This window comes from Aptenodytes patagonicus, chromosome 16 (genome assembly GCF_965638725.1).
Source record: "Aptenodytes patagonicus chromosome 16, bAptPat1.pri.cur, whole genome shotgun sequence".
In the NCBI taxonomy this organism is placed as follows: Eukaryota; Metazoa; Chordata; class Aves; order Sphenisciformes; family Spheniscidae; genus Aptenodytes; species Aptenodytes patagonicus.
Window position 1 is genome coordinate 13,562,293 of NC_134964.1, and position 22,529 is coordinate 13,584,821.

Below are 22,529 nucleotides of genomic sequence, written 5' to 3' on the forward strand. Positions count from 1 at the left end.
GCCATCCCGATGAGGGAACACGTGGGCTCGCTTTGCATGAGTTGTGGGGTTTGAAAGCACCTTCCACCACTGTCCCCTCCTCTGGCATCCTCCATTCAGGCCCTGTGGCCAAGGATTAGGGTCAGGGCATCTCCCCTGCTTCCAGATATGGTGGGGCCAAGCCAGGGTTCACAAATGCTCTGGAGCACCCTTCTCCAAGCAGGAAAGGTTTAAAAGGGCAGAGGGGCCATCTGTGCTCTGAGCTATGGGGTTTCACAACAGCCCCTGGGTTTTACAAGAGGCTGTGGGCAGGGCGTAGTTCAGCACGGCATTGACAGTCCTTCCAGTAACTATCCAACCAGCTGAAGTGCTGTTTTCCTCCCCAGGCCAGGTCCACAGCCCGCTTCTCACTGTGCTGGCTGCTCTCCACTCCTGCTCAAGTCAGCGGAGTTAGAGCAGGGCCAGCAGCAAACAGGACTGATGGAGCCTAACTATTTAGCAAGTGTGCAGGAGGAATGCTGATGCCCTTTGTCACCTGGAGCAAGTCCCCAGGGAGCCCACACTTGTCATCAGACAGGAGCCTGGCTTTTAGCTCGGCAGGGCAGCTTGGCCATTACAACACACAGCATCCAAGGGGCTAAGTGGGCTGGGCTCCCACCAGCCCCATTATCTAACTGCACTCAGGCTTCCCTAAATCTTGCTGAAGGCAAAGATAAGATAAGTAGCCATTTCCAGAACACATTGAAACTCCGTGATGCGATCACTTTTTGGGAAATCACACTGGTTTTCCAAGCACCCGCCATCCAGCCTTGACCAAGCTGGAGAGATGTCCACGGAAAAGGGAATAATCAGTCAAGCAGGTTTTGCTTGAACACAAGAGTTTGTTCCATTAATCTGCAAAACGTGCTTGCAGTCACATGGAAAAGGACCTTTGCAAGGAAGAACGACTGTGAAATATTGAGAAGTGCTCTTCTGAACTTAAACACACTCCAAATCACTTGCCCCGAGTCTCCTGCGGTAATAAACGGCTAGCATAAGAAACACAATATGACTCTGAAAAATTAGTATGCTTACAAAATTTCAAGCAATCCAAAGTATCCTTGAAGTGTCATATATTTTACAGTTAAAGTATACATTTGTGTCGTTTTGTCTTTCTCTTCAAAAGCTTTCACTGGCTAGTTGCCTGGGGAAAAGGGAAGGATGGTCTAGTCTGCCCCAAACTGCATGCATTTTTATAGCATGTTAACGAAGACACTAACGAGCACAGCCCATAACAAACATATACTCCTTTGCAAGGATGCCCTGCTTAGAGCTGTGACAGGGAAGGAGCAGGGGCTGTTTCCAGATAATTACTCAATGGCATTTGTTGTTTAGCTGATATTCCTCCAAACTGATGTTCTGCAAACAGAAAGCAGATAACAGTAACCGCTTTCATGTGTTTTGAAAGCTCTTCTGCTTCAGCTGATGCTAAAAAAAGACACATCTGAAGTCTTTCTCCACCATTTGCACCCCAGTGACACAAATGCAGCTTATAAACAGCAAAGGTCAAAAGGGACTGAAATCACAGCAGAAAGTCAGGCTAACGCAGTGTGAATGCTGGGTTCAACATGAACAATGCCACATCTGTAGGACAGCAATTCAAGCTTAGCACAAGTCAGGACCTGATTTGAGGGTTAGCTGGAAATGCATTAGGTGAATTTAATTGCACGCAGGTGCAGACACCAGCTTTCTCTGACCTGGCACGGGAACCAGGCAAACCTACACATGGTCCAAGCAAGGGATTGTGTTGGTGAAAATAAGCTGAGGAAAAATATGGGGGGGGAAGGGTAAGGAATTGTAAAGACTTCAGTAAATAAAATGTCTATAATTTGTTTAAACATGTCACTGGCTATGTTAGAGGCTGGCATCAGGCCAGTGCAGCAGACTTTGAAGTCAATGTCCTATAATAGATTGCTGGATTGGAGGACAGAGAGCAGGCTGACTTTCCTGAGGCAGTCTGGCTCAGCAGGGCTTTAGCAGTAAGTGCTAAAAAAGTAAAGTGCTCCCAGCACCCCAGCAAGCGTGGCAGGGAGGGATTGCGTGGGACAGCTGTCGTGCCTCTGCCCCAGAGCAGAACAGCCCCATCTGGGTCATTCCTGACAGATGTGTGACCACTGACGGACATCCCACCCCCCCAGCAACCTGCTCCAGTGCTCTCTAACCTGTGCTGTTAGCAAGTGTCCCCCAATTCCCAGCCCAAGCTGTTCTCTTGAAGTTTAGGCCCATTACTTTTTCTCCTATTGCATGCACATGCAGAACTCTATCTTTTTTCTTGCAGCACTTTTAAAAAGTATTTTGCATCCTGTTTCCCTATAGCCATCTCACCTCTGGACTGACCAACCTCCCCTCCCTTCAGCCTCTCCTCACTGATCCCACCTCTGGCTCAATAATGATTTCTGTAGCTGTCATCCAGACATTTCCCATGGACCCTTTCAGATGCAGGGCACAAAACGGGGCCTTGCTATTCCTAGCGCCCATCTGACATCCTTCATTGTACCTCCTAGAAAGCTGCCTGCTGGTCTGGGGATGCAGTTCAGCTGCTGATCACTAGATTCTCCAGAACCTTTTATATTTTTTTCTCTATTTACAGAGTAACTGTTTTCTGCCTAAGGCCACTGTCCAGTGACCACTACAGAAGCATCTCTGGTGGATTAAGTCTTCATCCACCCCAGTGCTTTATCATCAGGCTAACTGTGACCTGAATGCAGTCCTTTCCAAATGTCCTTCTTGAAATTGTATCAAATGTATCTCAGATCATTTCTTCAATTACTCCAAATCATGTTATATTGTAATCTGTTAGCCTTGAATGATTCAGAGTTAAGGAGTATGTCTTCTATCATCCAAGGCATTAATGAATATATTGACTGGTAGGAAAAATTGTTGTGTAACATGATTTGATATATTCTTCTGTTTAGACTGTGAGCCATTCCTAATTCCTCTGGTGACCCACAGCTATGCTCCTTTTTTATGTTAGTCTTATCCAGACCAAATTTCCCTGGCTTGCATATGAAAAAGCCATGTGAGATAATGTTAAAATATGCTTAAAGTCGAGCTATATGACATTCATTGTTTATTCCTGTACCAGAAATCTGTCATCTCTCCATAGAAGGAAATTAGGTTGGTGTGATGTGGTTTGTTCTTGATGAATCCATCCTGGCTGTTACTCACCTCCTTGCTATCTTCAAAATCCATTTATATAGATTGTTTGATTACTTGGTCCAATATCTTGCTGACTGGTTTATAATTTCCTGGTTTCTTCTCTCCATCTCTTTTAAAGCAAGAAATTATGCTCTCTCTCGCCCAGTTTCCTGGAGACCCACAGAGAGTTGCTGTTACTCTAGCCCTGTGTATCTCAAACTGTTTGGGAACATTTAACTCATCTGAGTATTCTCCAACCTGTTCTCCAACCTGAAAACTGCAGCTTCTTCTCTTTTGTTGCTGGAGGTTCTTGGCTTAGTCATCTGATTGATAAATAGCCATTTATCTTTTTAATGAGGATGGTTTAAAAAGGCATTAAATCCTGTAGCCATCTCAGCAGCATGCACAATTATTTCTCCTGTTTATGGAACACAGACAGCACTTTCCATTGCCTTGTCCTGGCTACAGAAGTCCTTATAAAATCTTCTTCTCATGATCCTGTACATTTTGTACTGTGGGTTTTTTCCAGTTTTGCTCCAGCTGCTTGTACTGTTCTTTTATATTTATCCTTAAGATTTTAACCTCTTTGAACTATGTACATTTTTTGTACTATTTCTTCTTGTATCTCAACTTAGCAAACAGCTAATAATTTGTCCAAGCTGTGCTCTAGCTTTTCTTCACCTGGGGATAAGCTTATATTTGTATTCTTGACATCAGCTGCCCTCAACACTGACTTCCTTGGCCCCAATGGACAGCGTTATTGTACCTCTGCGTGCCTTTCTGTTCCTAAAGCCATGAGGAAGGTGGCAAAAGGCTCCAGGACCATGTTCATCACAAGCTCAGCCGCAGTAATCTGCAAAGTGGATTTTACCAACCCCACATCATAGCTGGGGTGAGGAACCACAGAGCACAGGAGCTGCAGGGCTGCAGGAAGGCTAAGCCTCATGGCTGACCTGAGTAGAGAGTATGGGTATCTTCATGACTTGCTCAGCCTTATGTCTCACCCCAGAGTGCCAGGCTTCCCACAGAAGCCATTGCTAACAGTACACTCAGGAGCTGCCTTGGTGCAGCCCTCAAAGGTGACATGGTATGCTAAGCCAGGAGCAGATCCACCACTCCCAGTGAATAGGTCTCATCCTTCCCATGAGCTCTCATAATACTTCAGGCATCAGAAGCCCAAGGGAAACTGGAAAGGACACAGCTTAGAAGTGGGTATAGTGAACAGTCAGCAGCTCCATGCACATTGTTCCCTTTCTGAAGAACTTCTGTCCAAGCACAAGCCAGTGTCTGAGTGAAAAAAAATGCCATTTAGGAGCTCACTCAGCCCAGCTTGTAATAAATCCAAAAGAACCATGGGATGGCACAGGGGCAGATGCTCTCTGTACCTTATTGCTGCTCTAGCTAGGTAACTCTTTGCATTTGTGTTCTGCAGACTGAAGATTATCTCAAGCACAAGATCAGAAGCAGGCCTGAGCGATCAGACCTGGTCAATATGCACATTTTACAAGGTAAGACTGCCTGAGCTTCTCCCACATAATCCTTGTGTCTCCTGCCTTGTGACTCACGTCTCTCCTGCCCACTTGGGTTCCCTTCAGGACTCTCATCACAATTAACTTTGCCCTAGCTGTTCATGAGAGGCAGATTCAGATGGGACACGTTGTATGGAATTCAGTCCAGACCTGGTCTTCAGGAGGCAGGACACACATTTATTCCCTGACAGAAGCAGACCCAAGGCCATCTAATCTTTGTCCCATCTCTGGCAGGGACCAGTATAAGATGCTCTAGAGGACAGTGGGGTAGAAAACAGCTGTGAGAGAGGACTCTGTTAGACAGAGGTGCCAACGTCTGATCCTCATGAAAAGCATACCCGGGGCATTTTTTTTCCAGGGCACTGAAATCCCTGTAGCAGGTGGTTGCAATACTCTCCCAAAGCTGGACATCTTTTGTTTTGCCATAATTCTTGATATTCTGTGTGACAATTCCTGGCGATGCCAGTCAATGACCCAAGCACAGCCATATGAAAAGGGTGAGCCCTGCTATCAGTCCGTGAGCCACAGCAGCTCTCCCGTCTCCCATCCTGGTGTCCCCTCCCAGCCAGAGAGCTGGCACGGCTCCACTGCATCCCATCACAGACAGTAGAATACTGCCATGTCCCTCGTTATCTCCAGAGATAATGAGCTCCTTAGAGACAGGGAGGATGTGCAGCCTCTCTCCTCAAGTCCTGTCAGTTGCCTGGAAGAAGTAGATCACTCTCTGGCAACTGTAAGTGCTGGCCTCTGCTCTCAGCATGGTTGAAGTTGGTATTTCTTTTTCCTCTGGCACGCAGGAGGGCTGAGCCAGTGGCCCATGCCGGATCAGTGCCACTGCCTTGCTTTTCCCTTGGGTCTCCATCCTTAAAATGAGTCTGCACCATTGCTTGTTTAACAGGTGGACAGTGTCTTTCCCTTCAGTTAAATAATAGAAGCAATACTGACTGGAGTTGGGGCCTGGGAGCTGTAAACCAGATGTGGAGGTGGCTGCAGTCACTGGGCATGGACAGAGCCAGCCAGACACAGCTGGAGGAGAGGTGGAGCAGAGACTGCCTGGCTGTGTATTGAGAAAGCTGGCTGTGCTGCCCCACACACACCTCTTGGCTGGAGCCTCTGCTCACACCTCTGTCCGTCGTGCTCTGCATTTCATGGAGGTGCGCCCTGGCATATCATGGACTTATGTGTCCATTTGATTCATAACAGGACCTAGAGGTGATTGAAATTGGCCAGCTGAGACACTTTGCATCACCTAAATGCCCTACAGGCACACTTTCTGTTACCCTTCACCTCAAGGAGCTCATGTGTGTTCACTGCCCTGTATAGTCTGAGGCCAGAAGTGACTCTAGATCAGCTCTCCTGACCTTCTCCAGAGAATTTTTCGCTGGTATCAAGCCCTGTAGCTTGTGTTGCCTACAGTATCTCTTCTAGAAGAGTGTCCAGTCTTTCAAGATAGCACAACCTAGATACAGCCTTTCTTACTTTAGACCCCTGAGGGTATAGACATGGTCTAGTTTAGAATCCCGCTCCTTCACTACTCACACCTGTGCCACCAGAGGAGCCAGATCACCTTTGTTCAGGAAACCTGTCTGTTTAATTGGCTACTCTTCTGTCACCACTCAATAACTGGGGACTTCTCAGCTGGGTTTGGTAGGGCTGTAGCTGCCAGATCTAACTGCCTGCTCCTCTCTGGCTTGTTTTTCTCCTGAAGGCCTGGAGCACTGTAGTCATGCCGCCTCCAGATGTCCACTCCCAAAGACTCAGCTTGTGATCTTGCAGTGTAAGCCATTTACTCCAGTTGTCAAACACTGTTAATGGTTCTTTTCTCCAGCTGTTCCCCAGAAGTAGGGATCTATCTGCATTAGCCCACAAGGGCCAATGGGCTCCTGGCAGGCAGGAGCTGGAGTCCACTTTGGCCCTCATGTTAGTTGCAGCTTGTTAATTAAGTTTCCATTGCAAGATCATTCCTGGGCCTTGGGGAGGATGCTCCAGCTGCAGGCTGGGTTTGCAAGCCTAGGCTAGTAGACAGAGGCTCTTGCTTGGGAATGGAGAAGCTGGACCTAAGGCTCAGAGGAGGAGCCATGTCCCAGACCCCACCAGCCCCATCCAGCCCAGCATCCTGCCTCCCAGCCTCAGAGCAGCTCCTGCTGTGCACTGAGCCATGCTTAGGTTTTGGCCACAGCCCAGAAAGGCTGTGCTGAAGGGGAAGCACATTCTCACTGAGCACTGTGCTTACAGATGCCCCAGGTCCTGAACTGATGCCTTCCATTTGGCCTTTTAGACTCAGCTGCAGAGGGGTCCATTCAGTCTACTCAAATGAAGCTGAAAAGAGCCCGACTGGCAGATGATCTCAATGAAAAGATTGCTCTCAGGCCGGGTCCTTTGGAGCTGGTGGAGAAGAATATTATTCCTGTCGACTCAGCTGTGAAAGAGGCCATAAAAGGTAGTGGAAGTGAACGTGCGTGTTGTGTTGTGCGCATGGCACGGGGCAGGGGCTGGCAAGGTTACGAGGACATACCACAGAGACTGCAGGAAGTGACCAGCCTGGACTTAAGAGCTGCATTTGTTGCTTAAATTTTATTATTTTCACATAGGGCCAAGCAGCCCAGTCCAGCACAGCCTGCGCTATCTTATCCAGAGCTATGAAAAGAGAGCTCTCATCTTCTTAGAGCAATGACCATGGAAACATGCACAATTGCTCAGCCATGTCTCCTCAGAAAGCACCTCCCTTCTTAAACCCCTTCCCTCCCCGAGGCTTTGAGCGCGTAAATGATACTGCTGGAGACAGGACATTCCATCCTCCCTCGTGTGGGAGAGGACTTCGGTGCACACGTGTGATTTTGAGGCCAGCCTGGATTCTCCCACTTGTGCCCTGCCAAGCTTTTACATCCCAGTAGGTGAGGGTGAAGTGGCCCCAGTTCAGTGAGGCTGCAGTTTTCTTTTTTTTCCACTGATGCTAGTGGTATGCAAGGCCCAACAGAGTAGGATGCTGCATCGTTGAGGTGGGGAAGCATCCCTGGGGTGGTAGACTGCTGGGGAATACGAGGAGCAGCCTGCACCCCAAAGCAGGGTACACTCCTACCTACCGGTACCCAGCGCTTCACTTATGCCTAAGCTTGGTTTTCCTCCATCACCTACCCCCCAGCTGGAGGAGGGAGGCAGAATCCTCCACAATTATTTCCCCTGTGCTGCCGCAGGGAGGCTGATGCAGGAGCCAACACAAAGCAAAAAGGTGACTCAGATTTTGACTCAGGCCCCAGTGCCAGTACAGGGAGGTCCAAAAGAAGAGAAAGGAGCAGGAAAGCCAGCAGGGCCCTGCAGTGCCAGGACAGCAGCCTGTATTTTTGAAGCCCGGGGCCATGTCCGCATGTCCAAATTGGCCCTCGGGTCTCAAGGGAGGCACTGAGAGATGCTCTGCCCCCTGGGAATTCCTTGTTCTGTTGCTCCTGGTTCCTCAATTCATGGGATTATTTCCATTGGCATAATCCCATGTTAAGTGCCTGTTCTGGGGCTCAGAGCAAGCTGAGGACAGTGGCAGGGCTCTGGGACAGGAGGGGTCTTTGAATGACAGGAATGATGCTGAAAATTAGAATTGAAACAGGAAGCACTTTGACTTTTGTTTCATCTCAGAAACCAACATAAATGACATGAAATATTCCAGGCTCAGATACCGCTCTGTCCTGCCCTGCAGTTGTTCCTGCTCTTGGTTTTCCCGCTGTGAAGCGCACACAGCATTCGTACAGCGACTTCTCCAGGCTGGTCCTTGAGCTGCTCCATTTCCAGCGTTTCACAGCTCTTGCCTTTGAAGGTGAAATGTTCCAGGACTCTGCCTGAAGAGGAATTTTTAAGGAGAGTTCAAGTAAAATCTCCCCAGCCACTTATCGAAGGAGAGAAGAGTGGAAAATAAAAAGTTTTTTTAAAAAAATCCCCCCCTTTATAAACATTCAAGGCAGTTTGAGCATGACTTTATCCACTGGAACTGAGGCTTGGAGGCTGGGCAAGTGTGCTTGAAGTTTGAACAGAGTTTCTCTACAGCTGCCTTATGATAAACAGAGATTTACAGGACAAAATTGTTAAAAACAAAAAGTCTGGCTTAAAATTATTTGCTCAATTTTAAATTTCTCCCTTTCGCAATGCCCTTCTATCACATTGCTGGGGAAAAAAATGTGTCCTGTAAGCCAGTTTTATCCCGTTTAGGGTGAAACACGCAGCACATTAGGGTCAAACATGAAGTTACTTGGTCCTGTTGGGTGCCATGAGAAAGAGGTGGTGCACCTGCACCAGGAACACAAACCCAGCCCCCAGGTTTCTGCAGAAGAAAGCCCCAGGCTGAAGGATCCTCAAGCTGATTTTCGGAGTCAGAGGTGCCTTGTGGTGCTCACAGTTTGGGGCGAAGGGCTGAACACAGAACAGAGATGAGCACTGGCACTTCTGAACGTTAAGCCTTTTGTTTTTGCAATACCAGAAAGATGACAGGGTTTAAAATCATTTTACTTTAACCTTGGAATCTCAACTGTTTATACAGTGGAAAGTTCAGCTGACGTGTTCCTCTAATCACCTCCGGCAGGGTGAGCGGAAAGTGCCAGACCCCAACTGAAAGCCCTAACATCCCAGTGACAGGAGGCCGCCAGTGCCCTACATAGCTGAGCAGTGATATAAGAACCTTTTTTTACCAGGTCCTTGTCATCACTTTGTCCAATATGCTTGAGAGGACAATACCCAGTGCATTAGAAACAGCCCCGAGCAAACACCATTCTGCCTGAGATTACAGCAGAGACATGGGATCGTGAAACAATACGGTCAGCCCCGGGCTGGGTGAGAGCAGGACAGATAAGGGCAGCATTCCCCACCCGGCACAGGCCCCCGGTATCAAGCAGCAGGATGCAGCACATTCCTGTCATGCTCCGGGCTGCCGCTGTGTCCTGAAGGTGTCTTGGTCTCCTGGCTTTGGCACCATTTCTCAACGCATGCTTATTAAATGCCAGCCCAGCAGGAGTCTTGCAGATCCACAAGTCCCCCTTTCTTGGTGTCATTTTTCCTGAGAGAGGATGCCCACGCGCGTCTGCAGGCATGGGGAACAGCTCCCACCCAGCCCAGGTGGTAGACCATGCAGCATTGCAGTTCCTCAGGGAAGACCCAGTTTGGGTGCTGCCTCTGACGGAGAGGGGACAGGCCCTATTTCCAGGGAAATATGAGGAGCCCTTACCCTGGAGAGTGGGGAGGACAGGCTTTCCACAGGACACAGTTGTTCTCATATCCCCACCCATATGGTGCCTGCGCAGCAGCTCGGGGCAAGGAGCCAGGGCTCCCTGCTTCCTCGCCCACCCTGGCACCACAAGCCGGAGCAAGCAGAGATAACCCTTATCTCTCAGATAGGGGCAGGGGTCAGAGCAGGAGGGTGTGTGTCAGTGAAAAGGCGCACAGTGCTAGACCGGCAGCAGGGACAGGTGGAAGCTTGTCCCCGGGGCCTTCCTATTTCCCCATTTGTCACCTCGCTATCGGCGTGCCAAGCTGCCTAACAAATGCCAGACGCCAGCACGAGGAGATTACGAGTGTGGCCGCACTGCTCCTTCCTCTACCCCCACCTGCAGCCCTCCCAAGGCTCACATGAGACCTTTTCTTTTTCAGCGCTTTATTTATCAGCAAAAGCCAGGGGTCAAGAGCTCTTGCCCATCTGACTAGGAGATAGCGCGCCGGGAGCTTTGCAGGGGGGAGAAGCAATGCCTGGGGCAGTCAGGAGGCAATGGTAGTGGTTTGAAGCATGTCATGCAGGTGAAGCTTGTGGACAGAGAAAGGATCTGGAAGCCAGGTCCACACATGTTGGGTTTTGTGCCATGAACAGATGGGTCACCCTCCAGGTGGATTTCAACCTCAGTTCTTCTGCTGAGGACAGGATCCCACACGTGGTGTGGGCTTGGGGTCCGGATGCTCAGCTGATGGGGACGGTGACTGTAACGCTCCTCTCCCCATCTCAGCCCAACGGTGGGGTAGGACGGCAGAGCCGATCCTGCACCAGCCCCACCTGCCTGCGAAAAGCCTCCTGCCCCTAGCAGGCCAGGCTCCTCGGAGGCCTCCTCTCTCCCTCTCCCGAGTAACATGGTCCATGACACAGGCCAGGATGTGGTGGCACCAGCCACAGCTGATGCCACCTCCTCTCCCGCCAGCCTCGGCCGCGGGGGCACACCCCAGAGCTCCCCCTGGGCATGGCTGGGGATGGGAGGAGGTGTCTGAGCTCTCTGAGCACCACGTCCTTCGTCCGCAGCCAGGTCTGGAGGAGGCGGGCGCAGACACGGAGGCATCCCACAAGGCTCACCCCGTCCCTCCCGCCGCCACGCTCGTCCCCCCTCCAGCAGGGCAGGGCCCTGACCGTCACCCCTTCTCCCCTGGCAGGCACCCAGGTCAGCTTCCCCAAGTCGGCCGACACCTTTGCCTTCGAGGAGGACAGCAGCAACGATGGGCTGTCTCCAGAGCAGGCCAGGAGCGAGGACTCCCCGGGCTCCACCGAGTCGGCGTCTGGCACCAAAGCCCCGGAGCCGGCCCCCGCCGCCCCTGCCGGGGCGCCCCAGGTAGGGCCCACGGCCCCCTGCCTCCCTGGGGAGCGCAGGGCGGACGGGGCAGGAGGCCCAGGCCGAGGAACTCGCCTCGGGGCCGTGGGGGGCCCCACGGCCCCGCGGGGCGGGACGCGGGGCTGCGCGGGGCCGCCGCGCCCCCTGCTGACGGGCGTGGGTACTGCAGCCGCCGGGGGGGCGGCCGGGATGGCGGCCGGGGCTGGGGGGGACCGGAGCGGCTGGGGAGTCCGGGGGGAATGGGGAGGGACTGGAGAAACTAGCCTAGGCTTGGGGAGACTGGGAGGGACTGGGGAGACGAGCCTGGGCTGGGTGAGGGGAGGGGTGAACTGAAGTCGGCTGGGGTGGGAGCGACTGGAGGGACTGGGGCAGGCCAGAGGTGGACTTTGGAGACTGGGCTTGTCTGGGGGACACTGAGGGGCCAACGGTGTACTGGGGAGAACGAGGATACAGGGCTGAGGTGGAATGGAGAGGGCTTGGAGACTGGGGTGGACTGGGATGGACTGGGGAGACAGAGGGGCTGGGAGGGGACTGGGATAGCCTGGGAGAAGTGGGGGTAGTCGGCTGGGATAGACATGGGGGGACTGGGATGGACTGAGGCATCTGGGATGGACTGGGGGACTGGGGACGACATGGGGCAGGGGGAGTGGTGTACCCGGTGCCCCTTGCGGGCAGAGGCCGTCTGGGCTGGCCAGCCCCTGGCAGCAGCCCCACATCCCTCTCCCATCGCATGGCTCACCTCTCCCTTGCAGGATCACTCCCACGGCGCCGACAGCCACACACCGGACCCGGCCTCGGGGCAGGGCAGCCAGTGCGACAGCCCCAAGCAGGCGGCGGGGCAGGAAAGCCCACCCCTCCCGGTGCCCTCCGCCGTGAAGGTAATGCCTGTGCCGCCAGGCTCCCCGGGAGAGGGAACAAGGCCAGGGCACCTGGCTGCATCCAAGCCTGCAGTGCCCGCATGCTGCACCCCACATATGTGGGAGGTCTGGGGGTTTAGCCTTAAGGCTTGGAATAATGCAGAGACATTTGACAACAAACCTTGTTGTCAAAAACTGCAATTATTTGACTCATTTCATAATGGTATAAGGTATGGTATTGCACCCTGCAAGAGGTGATTGCTCAGGTCCTGCACTGGAAATGTCCCCTGGGGCTACGAGCAGAAGGAGATATAAGGCAACACTGAAACACCTTCCAGGCAAGAAGGGTCAGTCTCCATCTTGTGCTCTCTAGCACAACTGAGATGAGACATGGCACTGAGGGAGTCCCCCACATGCAGGCTCAGCAGGTCTTGGAGCCGGAGTGTCAGGGTGCTGTCAGGAGCTGCCCTCTCTCTGTCCCAGGCCTCTGAGTTCTCACAGGGGTGGCAGGAGCTCTTCTCTCAGCTAATTCCTTTCCTTCTTGGACCAACAGTCCAAATCATCCAGTGATAGCAAGAACCGTCACAAAAAGCCCAAGGACACCAAGCCCAAGGTGAAGAAGCTGAAATATCACCAGTACATCCCTCCGGACCAGAAGGCAGAGAAGTCCCCTCCACCCATGGACTCTGCGTATGCCAGACTTCTCCAGCAGCAGCAGCTCTTTCTGCAGCTCCAGATCCTCAGCCAGCAGCAGCAGCAGCAACAGCAGCAGCAGCAGCAGCAGCAGCAGCACTTCAGCTACCCAGGGATGCACCAAGGCCAGCTAAAGTGAGTGGCAATGTGCCAGTAGCAGGGTTTAGCCCTGTCTCCCTCCAAACTTTCTCCTCCTATACCCATTTGTGCCAGTGCAAGGGGGATAGATGCATGCAGGTGAAACATAAAAGCTTAGGAACATAGCACAGACTCCTGCAAAGCTGTTCTGGCTTTGTGCACTGGCTGGGGCACCTGTGACCTGCTGGTGGGTCACCAGCAATCTCCTTACAGCCCAACCTGGTTTTTCTTGGGTTTGGTGGTCCTTCAGGTCTCATACAGAAGATAGCAGCCCCAAGGAAGCGGAGAGGTGGTACACTGGGCACAGAGACCCCGGGGGGGCAGACAAGTTACCCCAAATCTCCTTTGTTATTTCAGGCAATCAAATGAGCAAATGGTCAAAAGTTCAAATTCATCAACTTCTGTCAACAACACTCCTCTTTCTCCTGTGAAAACCACCTTTTCAGGCCAGACTTGTGTCTCATCTATCAAGCCAGGCCCTCTGCCATCTAACCTGGATGATCTGAAAGTGAGTGCAAACTTTGTCACCACAGGAACAGAATCTTATAGCCTGAATGTGCTTTGCTACCCCTGAAGCATGCAGTGTAGTGCCACAGGCTCAGCTGGCTGGGAGTGACCACGTGTAACAGATCAGCAAACCAGAACCACCATGCTGTGAGCAAACCCAGGAGTAGATCACGCTGGTTCAGGAATTGGTCACCGCGACGGTAACTGAAAACATGGGTTTGCTGCTCTGCAGGCGGCGCGTGGGTGCATTGCTCCAGGGCATGTATCAGCAAACCTTAGGTATAACTTGAGATGGCTGCAGGCCAGGCCATCGGGTTGAGGACTAAAGGATGATCTGTGCTTCTGCTCCTGCAGCTCATGGCTCCATACCTTCTGTGGTTTTATGGTGGACATCATGGATGCTGCTAGCAGACCAGCCAGAAGCTAGGAGGTCAGCATGGCCTCCACTTAGTGACTCAGCTTCTCATTGCAGCCAGGCCAGCTCAGCTCTCTGCACAAGCAGGTATCTCCTGGAGTCTGCAGCTATGAGCACTGCTTTGAACAGTACCGAAATCTCTCATGTAGGCAAGACAGGCAGGGCATAAGGGAGAATCACTCACATCAATGGTTCTTTTATACTTTGCTAATGGAGCCTCAGCCATGGGGAAGGCCAAGTCCTTTTAGGAGCAGAGACCTGGGGGCAATACTCATTATTAGAGAAAGAAGTAAGATGAGGTAGAAATAACATGAGTTTGGCCATAGCGATGCCCCAGCTCAGATGCCTGAACCGTGGCAGATGCCTGAACATGGAGTATCTGGCTCCAAGGTATGTGGTCACATTTTCTGAGCCAAAGGATGCCATCAACTAGTTCCTGGTCTGTGTGAAAGTCCTCTGCTCATGTAGAAACCTACTGCTAGGAACGGAATCTTGGGTTACCTTCATGGCCCAAGGACCACTGCTGGTTCATGGAGCACAGTCACAGTTCCTGGAGGAAGAAGGAAGGTTCTTCTGTTAGGAAAGGTTGAAGTCCTGCAGGATGTGCAGTGGTCAGGGCTGTGCACGGTGATTCTGGTGACTGCAGGTGAGACAGTGAGCACCTGGGGGGGGGTCAGTTTTAAAGCAGGAAGCTGGGAGCCTGTGACCTGAGACTCCTTGTTAGAAATGTTGGGTTTCTAAAGGGCTCATCTGCCATTGGGACTGATTGCTGGTGACTTTCCTTCTAGGTGTCAGAACTGAGACAGCAGCTCCGAATACGAGGCCTGCCTGTGTCAGGTACCAAAACAGCGCTGATGGAACGTCTGCGGCCCTTCCAGGAGTGCGGCAGCAACACAGTGCCAAACTTCAGTGAGATCACCACCGTTACCTTCCCAGTCACTCCGACAAGCACTCTGTCGAGTTACCAGTCGCAGTCCTCCACCAGCTTGTTATCAAATGGCTTCTACCACTTTGGCAGCACCAGCTCCACCCCACCCATCTCTCCAGCCTCCTCCGACCTCTCTGTGAGTGGCTCTTTGCCAGACACATTCAACGACGGGCCCATGTCTTCTCCACAGTTTGGTCTCCAGCCATCTCCAGTTCATGGCAGTGCCGAAGAAAGCCTTATGAGCAGCATGAATGGAGGGAGCATCCAGCTGGAGCTGGAAGGGATCGACACAGAGAAAGACAAGATGCTGGTGGAGAAGCAGAAGGTCATCAATGAACTGACGTGGAAGCTGCAGCAAGAGCAGAGGCAGGTGGAAGAGCTACGGATGCAGCTCCAGAAGCGAAAGAGAAGCAATGGCCTTGAGGAGAAGCAGCAGCCCTCTCAGCATTTCTTTGGTGTCACCATCAAGCAAGAAAATGCAGTGTCCAGCTGTCCATTTGCATCCAAACAAACTGCCTTGAAAGGCCAAGCCAGCAGCTCGGATAAGTTAAGTAACTGTGGGGTGCCGCAGCTGCCTCACATTGTAAATAGCCGCTGCTTGGAGCCTGCAGGTCAAAGCACCATCACCTCCTCAACATTCCTGAGCCCGCAGTGCTCCCCCCAGCACTCTCCACTCGGGGCTGCAAAAAGCCCCCAGCACATCAGCCTGCCACCATCCCCCAACAGCCACTATCTCCTCTCGGTGTCCCCTGGCTCACAGGCAGAAGGGCGCAGCGGGTCCCCGCAGACCAACAGTTGCCTTCGCACAGCATCGGTAAGTGGAGAGCACCCCAGATGGCATCGCAGTGGTGAACACGCTGGTGTCTGTGGGCAGTCAGTCAAACATCCCAGTTTGAGTCCTTTCCTGTCAGACCGAGACTGCTGGCACCCAGGGTGGGTACCCAGGGGGCCACAGCAGCATGTGGGGCTGCCTGGAAAGGCAGAGAGTAGCCCAGATGGACAACAGGTTGGAAGCTGATGGCACTGCAGGGTCCTTTGCAGGGCATCTCCTGGGGACCCCTGCTGCCACCGCACACAATTGCCCTGGGGAGTCACAGCACAGTTCCCATGCCTCATGGAGCCCTAGCACAGCTCCTTCTGCCCTGGGGGAACTCTGGCACAGCTCCCCTCTTCCCCAGGGGACCCCAGCACAGCTCCCTCTGCCCCTGGGTGAGCACTGGCAAAGCTCCCTGTGTCCTGGGAGAGTCCTGGCACAGCATCTTCTGCCCTCTGGAGACCTGGCACAGCTCCCTCTGCCCTGGGGAGACCTGGCACAGCTTCCTCTGCCCCTGGTTAAGCACTGGCACAGCTCCCTCTGCCCCTGGAGGAGTCCTGGCACAGCTCCCTCTGCCCTGGGGGAGCATTGGCACAGCTGCTTCTGCCCTAAAAGAGCCCTAACTCAGCTGCCTCTCCCCTCAGGGGGACACCCTGGCACAGCTTGCCGTGCCCCTGGGGGAGTCCTGGCACAGCTCCCCCTGCCCCATGGAGCCCTGGCACAGCTCCCTCCACCCCGGGGAAGCCCTGGCACAGCTCCTTCTGCCCCATGGAGCCCTGGCAAAGCTCTATCCACAGCGGGGAAGCACTGGCACAGATCCCTCAGCCCCTGGGAGAGCCCTGGCACAGCTTCCTACGCCCCTGGGAGAGTCCCCGTTGCAGTGTTGCAGGGCTTTTCAGCATCTTGCTGAGCCATTGCAGCTGCTAGCACTGGGTTGAAGGAGGGCAGTTACCCCAGTCATATGGGAAGCCTTTTTTTGGGAAGATAGAGCAGGGCTTACAAGTGGGGTCTGCAGTCAGATAGAGCTTGTGCCTCCCCACCAGGCAACCAGCACAGCAGAGAGTTGTCCCTTCAGCATCCACCACTCCTCACTCAGCCCTCTGGACAGGTACGAAAGCTTGGAGAGGGGCACATGCTGCCAACACACAAAAGCAGCCCAAGGTGCTGCTGATCGCAGTCCCAACACCCTACCAGCATTTCCCAGGCAGGAGCAACACCTATCATACAGTCTGTAAAACACACACAGTGGTGCAAGACATGCACACTGCATTCAGGGAAGATGTACAGCAAGTGCACTCCAACTGCACAACAGCCACACAGCAGAGTGACAGCCACTGCGAAACACCCAGCACTTGAGCAGGGCAGCTCACGAATCGCATTCCCACAGTTAGCACGCTGAGCAGCGTGCAGCAGGAGCTGGGCACTGGTGTGCAGTGCTGCGAGGTGGCAGAAGGTGGGATGCAGCATTGTCTCTAAGCCGGTGAGGACGGTGAGATAGGTGACAAGGGCAGTTGGCACACAGCACTGCCAGTGAAGTAGGCAATGGGGAGCAATTTAGTGTGAGAGGGGCAGAGAGACAGAGTGCTGCCAGTGCACTGGGCAGTGGAGTGCAGTGCTGTCGGGGTGAGGTAGGGAGTGGGGCTTGCTGCTGGGGTGAAATGGGCAATGGGGAGCATTGCTTTGGGTGAGCCGAGCAATGGGGAGCAGTGCTGTGGATAAGCTGGGCAGTGGGGCAGAGAGCAGGGGATGCAGTGGGCAGTAGGATACAGTGGATGACCTCAGCAGTGGGGCACAGAGCTGTAGAGGTCAGCTGGGCAATGCGGCAGAGCTGTGGGTACAATAGGCAGTGGGACACAGTGCTGTGAGGCGATACTCCAAGCAGGGCTGCTCTGGACGACCGGGCAGCGGTCAGTGAGCATCAGCAGGGAGCAGCGACACCTCAGGGGCATCTCCAGCTCTTTCCTCGTTGCCCGAGCGCAAGAGGCATACAGAGGGGATGACCCCACAGTGTCCTGCAGCTCATCCCAGCTGCGACACCACCCATCCTGGGCATTTCTCTGCTGCCTGCAAGGGGCTCCCAGGGGCGAGGGTCCCTCTTCAGCAACAGCTCTCTCTCTGTGCCCAGCATTGGAGTCCCATCCCCCCCAGGCCAGGGATACTGTTCCTCCAGCCTCCCTCCACAGAAAGGTGGCCAGGATGTGCATGGCCAGGCCGAGTGGCCTCACCACTGCCCTGGATCCACTTCTGGATCCGACCCACCTGCCGGGACCATGCTGCATACCCTGGCACTGGTTCTCATGGGACGAGGCAGCCGCGGCCAGGTGGTGGAGAAGGGAACACAAGGTCCTAGAGGCAATGGGGACAGCAGCTGGCAGGCACTGGACCTTCAGATGAGGTCCCTCCTGGAAGGGGGGACTGGCAAAACGCTGGCAGATATGCAGGTATTTGTCACAGGCACAGGGAAAGCCTAGGTGCTGACCTGGCAGTGACTCTCTTGAGTGGCTTCCCTGGCCTGGGCTCTGTGAGATGCCCCCGGACAGATAGTGATGGAGAGGGTCCCCAGCAGAGGGGCTGGGAGGCAGCTGGCAGCCAGGGAGGAGATGCATCACTGGCTGGGTGCAGCTGACCCCCAGCAGCCCATCTCTCTCTCCCCCTTGCTCTGCACGTTCACGGCTGGACCGAGCACCAGGATGCTCTGCAGCATCATGCCTGTGCTCCAGCAGCAACCAGAGGTCAGCCTGGCCCTGCGTCTCAGAGCTAGGCTGACAGAGCTAGTTTACTTCCCTCTTTCCTGCCCAGAGGCCAGGCACTTTGTTTGAGCTGATTTGACCCACAAGATCACTAGTTTCCCTGGCACCACTCTGGCTTCAACAGGGGTAAAAGAGAGCTAGGCCTCCCGACTTGCCTCCCTGTGCATTGACTCCGTTTCCCTGTATTTCCCCCACGCAGATGGCTACGCAGGCAGGTCAAAAGTTTTCTATTCCATCCCCAAGTTTTTGTAAGTCAAGCCCAGCCCTCTCAGAGGTAAAGCAGCCTCCACCCTATGAGGATGCAGTAAAGCAGGTAACTGCATGATTTTTATTTTCTATAGTGCTAGGGCTGCGCAGGGTGTTCTTTTGTGGTTAATGTAACTCATCTGCAGGAGTTACAACCCATTGTGGGGTCTCTGGGTAGGACAGGCCTGTTTCCATAAGGAATGGGCTTTTCTTGAAGAGTTAGTTGCTGAATGACTGCCACGAAGCGGTCAGACACCACGCTGGATGGGATAGTGTATTCTGTGCTGATGAAAGGTGCCAGTCCACCCTGGGGTCCTGACATCCCACACAAATACCCCAGGACTTCGGTGTACTCTTCTTTGGGGTGCTCAGTGCTATGTAAGAAACAGACTCTTGAGCATTCCCAAGTCACCAGGAAACGTCACCTTCCTTCGTTAGCCCATTAGCAAAGTGCCCTACTCCATGCCATCTGCCTCCTTAGCCTTAGCCTGGAGCGCTGTTCCCACGGGGAGGACTGTCTCCATCGCCCATGAACCCCTTATTTCTTGTGAGAGTCTGTCCACAGCCTCAGTGCCAGTCATGACGGTGCCTTTAGGAAAATGGAGTGATGCTGTTGGCAGTGATAAAAATGGGCTTATGCTGGCTGGCAGGGAGGCGTGCAGAAAGTCCTTCCAGTCTCCAGTCAGGGAGAGGAGGATGACGATGAGTTGACCTCAGGGAGCTGCAGGGAGTGCAAGGAGGCACATGCCAGTGCAAGGTGCTGGGTCCAAAAAGTTGGTGTGTCCTGACAGCCCTGGGAAGAGGCAGTCAGTCTGTGGTGGCCACTGAGCAGAGGGCCGGCGACAGGGCGGGGGGAACCTGGTGCCGTGCTCCCCAGATCCACCATGCTTGTCCCAGGGCCCTGCAGTGCTCACCTGAAAGTCACTGCCAGCCCTGTGTTGGAGTGGCATCTCTCCTGCATGGGAGAAAGCCGTTTGTGGGGTCTAGAGCCACCTACCTGGCTTGTGGCCGGAGGAACTCTCCTCCTAATGCCCTCTACTCTCCTCTTTGTCGTTTGCTGCAGCAGATGACACGAAGTCAGCAGATGGACGAGCTCCTGGACGTGCTGATTGAGAGCGGAGGTACGCACTGCTTCCCTGTTCCCCTCCAGGGCTTCCCCTCCAAGCCAGTGTTGGTGCGTGGGGCTCAGTGCACTCTGTGCACCACAGCAGAGCTGCTTGAGTTGAGTACAGCTTTCATTTGCCCTCCCTGTGCCAGCAGCCACTGAGATTGAATCCAAAAGCATATTGGCCCTCCGAGAGCCTGCTCCTGCATGTGCAGATCTGGTGGGATGGTCCGGGCTTGGTTGTCGCCTATGCAGACTGTGCAGAGAGAAGAGACGGCAGGGCAGCAGCCCTGTGCACAGCACTGCCAGCACCCTCCCCATGCAGAGCTCCTAGTGTCCCCCACCATTCCCAGTGCTGCCAGTGCCATCTCCCACGTAGAGCACTGCCAGTGCCCTCCCCTGTGCAAAGTGCTGCCTGTGCCCTTTCCCATGCACAACCCATGCCCAGCCCCCTGGGGACAGCTGCCAGTGCTCATGCCCTGGGGACTGTGTCCAAAAGCAGGGGAATCGAGGTCAGAAAGGAGGAACATGCGAGGCTTCCCACAGGGAGGGTGGGCGAGCAATGCCAAGGGGATTGAGCGGGGAGTGGGTCTCTGTAGGCATGCCCAAGAGCGCAGCTGGGGGGCTGTGGTGGTGCCCCCCTGCCCAGCAGTGATGGACACTGCCAGAGCACCTCAAACCCCTCTCATCTGTTGACAGAAATGCCAGCCAATGCCAAGGAAGACCGGTCCTGCCTCCAGAAAGTACCTCAGATAACGGTGTCTACCGGGAACTCCAGCACTCCTCTCCCAAAGTCATCCACCGCATTTGAGCAGGTCTCCTCAGCCCAGCTCTCCTTCGAGCACTGTCCGGGCAGCAGTGATGCTCACCTCGAGGTCCTGCTGAACGCCCATAGCCCCCTGGGGAGGGTCAGTGAAATCGCCCTGCTGAAGATGGGGGGAGAAGAGTCCCACTTTGAAGGGATGATGGAGGGGTTCTCCGGCAAAGCCGCAGATGAACTGCTCACCTCACAGGAGATTTTACAGACTCCCCTCTCGCCCATGGAAACCCAGCTCTCCCCTTCCCCTGCCGATGGCTCCGGTTTACAAATGAGTTTCACTGAGTCTCCGTGGGAGACGATGGAGTGGCTGGACCTCACCCCTCCCAGCTCCGCCACCGGCTTTGGCTCGCTCACCCCCGCGGCTCCCAGCATCTTCAACATTGATTTCCTAGATGTTACCGATCTCAATCTAAACACCAGCATGGACCTGCACCTGCAGCAGTGGTGAAAGGGAGGGTGGTGGAGGCAGGATACTGTAAGCCTGCAGCAGCCAGCACAGTGTTTCTGTCACGTTGGAGAACACGCAGGGCTAATGTGCCACGTCCAGGGGAAACTGGAGTCATTTTCCCAGCATATAAACTTGTTTGAATTTCCAGTTACTGCAAATTGACAGCACAACAGCTCTGGTACTTTGGTTTTCCTCCATCGACACATCCCCACAGAGGACACCAGTGCCTTTAATTACACTGCTTTAGGTTGACAAGAACTTCAGTTTTGTTTCTTTTATCTTTTCCCTCCCCCGGTTTTAGCAGTCACTCTCGTGAGAACTGGAGCAGCTCATGACAAAACTGTGTGGTGAGGAGACCTCACCTGTGTGGCAATGGGAAATCATGGAGAGGAGAGCCCGTTGCTGCCCCCTCCTCTACTCCCCTCCTGCCTGTCCAGCCCTTTAGGCAATCCTGCTGGGCTCATCTTGGCCATGCCCAGGCCAGGGGGTGTGGGAGCAGGGAGGCTCTGCCCAGCCAGGGCGACAAGCACACTTCTCCCTACAGCCAGGTTCGCCTTGCTTCCTTCCTTCTGCCCCCGAAGCTGCCTTGCCCAGTCCCTGCACAGCTCTGCTCCAGGTGGATGGGAGATGGAGACCACCATGTTTGTAGTGGCACCTTGTCACGTCCTCATGGTGCCTGGGAGGCTGAAAGCCCAGGAGCCGTCGCGGCTGCAGTCTGAACTGAATCAGGCTGAAGCCTGTGACCTTGGAGCGGAGAGCTCTGGATGTTGGAGGCAGCTGCTCAGGCTGCAGGTACAGGTGTCGAAGGGTCGTGGCAGCCCGGTGGAGCTGCCGTGTCCCAGCTAGTGTGGTACAGATGAAGAGATGTGTAATGTGTTTTGGTCCAAGGTAGGAGCAGGTCGTGTGGAAAATGTGGGCTGTCCTTTGCACAGCCAGAGGTCAGGATGGGTCTCCACCACCTTGCATGACCTGGGAGCAGGGGGAGCCAGAAATGGGCACTCAGTGACCTGCACGTGGGGCAGGGCTGAGCGGGCCCTTGCGTGGCTGCGGTTTTGTGCGAGCTTCTGCTTTTGTTGCCTCCACTTCTCTGCCATCCATCCCTCCGTCCTTCTTCCCGTTCCTCCTTGATCCCCAGCAGTCATCCCCTTCTTACCAAGTTTACTCCAGCATCACTGTTCACTCAGCCCAGAGCAAGGCCAGCCGGAGAACAGCTGTGAATCACTGAGCCTGGAGGAGCTAGTTCTCCTGAAGCCAGCAGAGATGGATGCTCTCCTGCAGTGATGCCTCCCGTTTGAAGTCACCAGCATTTCTCCTATGAGTCTCTGTGCAATATACTTCCTCAGGCTCTAGCGAGAAGGAGCCTTTGCTTCAATTCTTGGCTTCCACCAAAGAACTTGCTGCAGACTGTTTGACGGACATGTCTACTTCTTTGCAATTCTGGTTTTGCCAAAGTAAATATTGTTGCTGACAAAGATTGTTAAACTATTTACAGACTGAGCATATTTAATATTTGTGTTACTGGAAGGACAGCACATCGGAGATGCAGCAGCTGGGAGGAGG

At 53.8% G+C, this 22,529-nt stretch overlaps 1 protein-coding gene across 2 annotated transcripts; it reads left to right on the top strand.

Annotated features, from left to right (window-relative positions):
• The first annotated feature begins 4,612 nt into the window (after positions 1 to 4,612).
• On the top strand, positions 4,613 to 21,718 carry MYOCD (myocardin). Of its 2 annotated transcripts, XM_076353886.1 has the most exons (11): positions 4,613 to 4,664; positions 6,964 to 7,125; positions 11,073 to 11,248; positions 12,001 to 12,126; positions 12,531 to 12,533; positions 12,659 to 12,933; positions 13,294 to 13,444; positions 14,647 to 15,600; positions 18,550 to 18,663; positions 19,660 to 19,717; positions 20,401 to 21,718. In XM_076353886.1, the coding sequence occupies exons 1-11, from the start codon at positions 4,649 to 4,651 to the stop codon at positions 20,967 to 20,969; spliced, it is 2,604 nt and encodes an 867-aa protein (XP_076210001.1). In that variant the 5' UTR covers positions 4,613 to 4,648; the 3' UTR covers positions 20,970 to 21,718. The 2 variants fall into 2 exon arrangements, with proteins under 2 accessions (XP_076210001.1, XP_076210000.1); XM_076353885.1 differs by lacking the exon at positions 12,531 to 12,533.
• The last annotated feature ends 811 nt before the right edge of the window (positions 21,719 to 22,529 follow it).

Bases quoted from the DNA above. Each gene is read 5' to 3' on its own strand.
- MYOCD (XM_076353886.1), top strand. The intron at 11,249-12,000 runs GTAGGGCCCACG...TCTCCCTTGCAG, and splicing joins CCCCTGCCGGGGCGCCCCAG to GATCACTCCCACGGCGCCGA. The intron at 12,934-13,293 runs GTGAGTGGCAAT...TTGTTATTTCAG, and splicing joins ATGCACCAAGGCCAGCTAAA to GCAATCAAATGAGCAAATGG.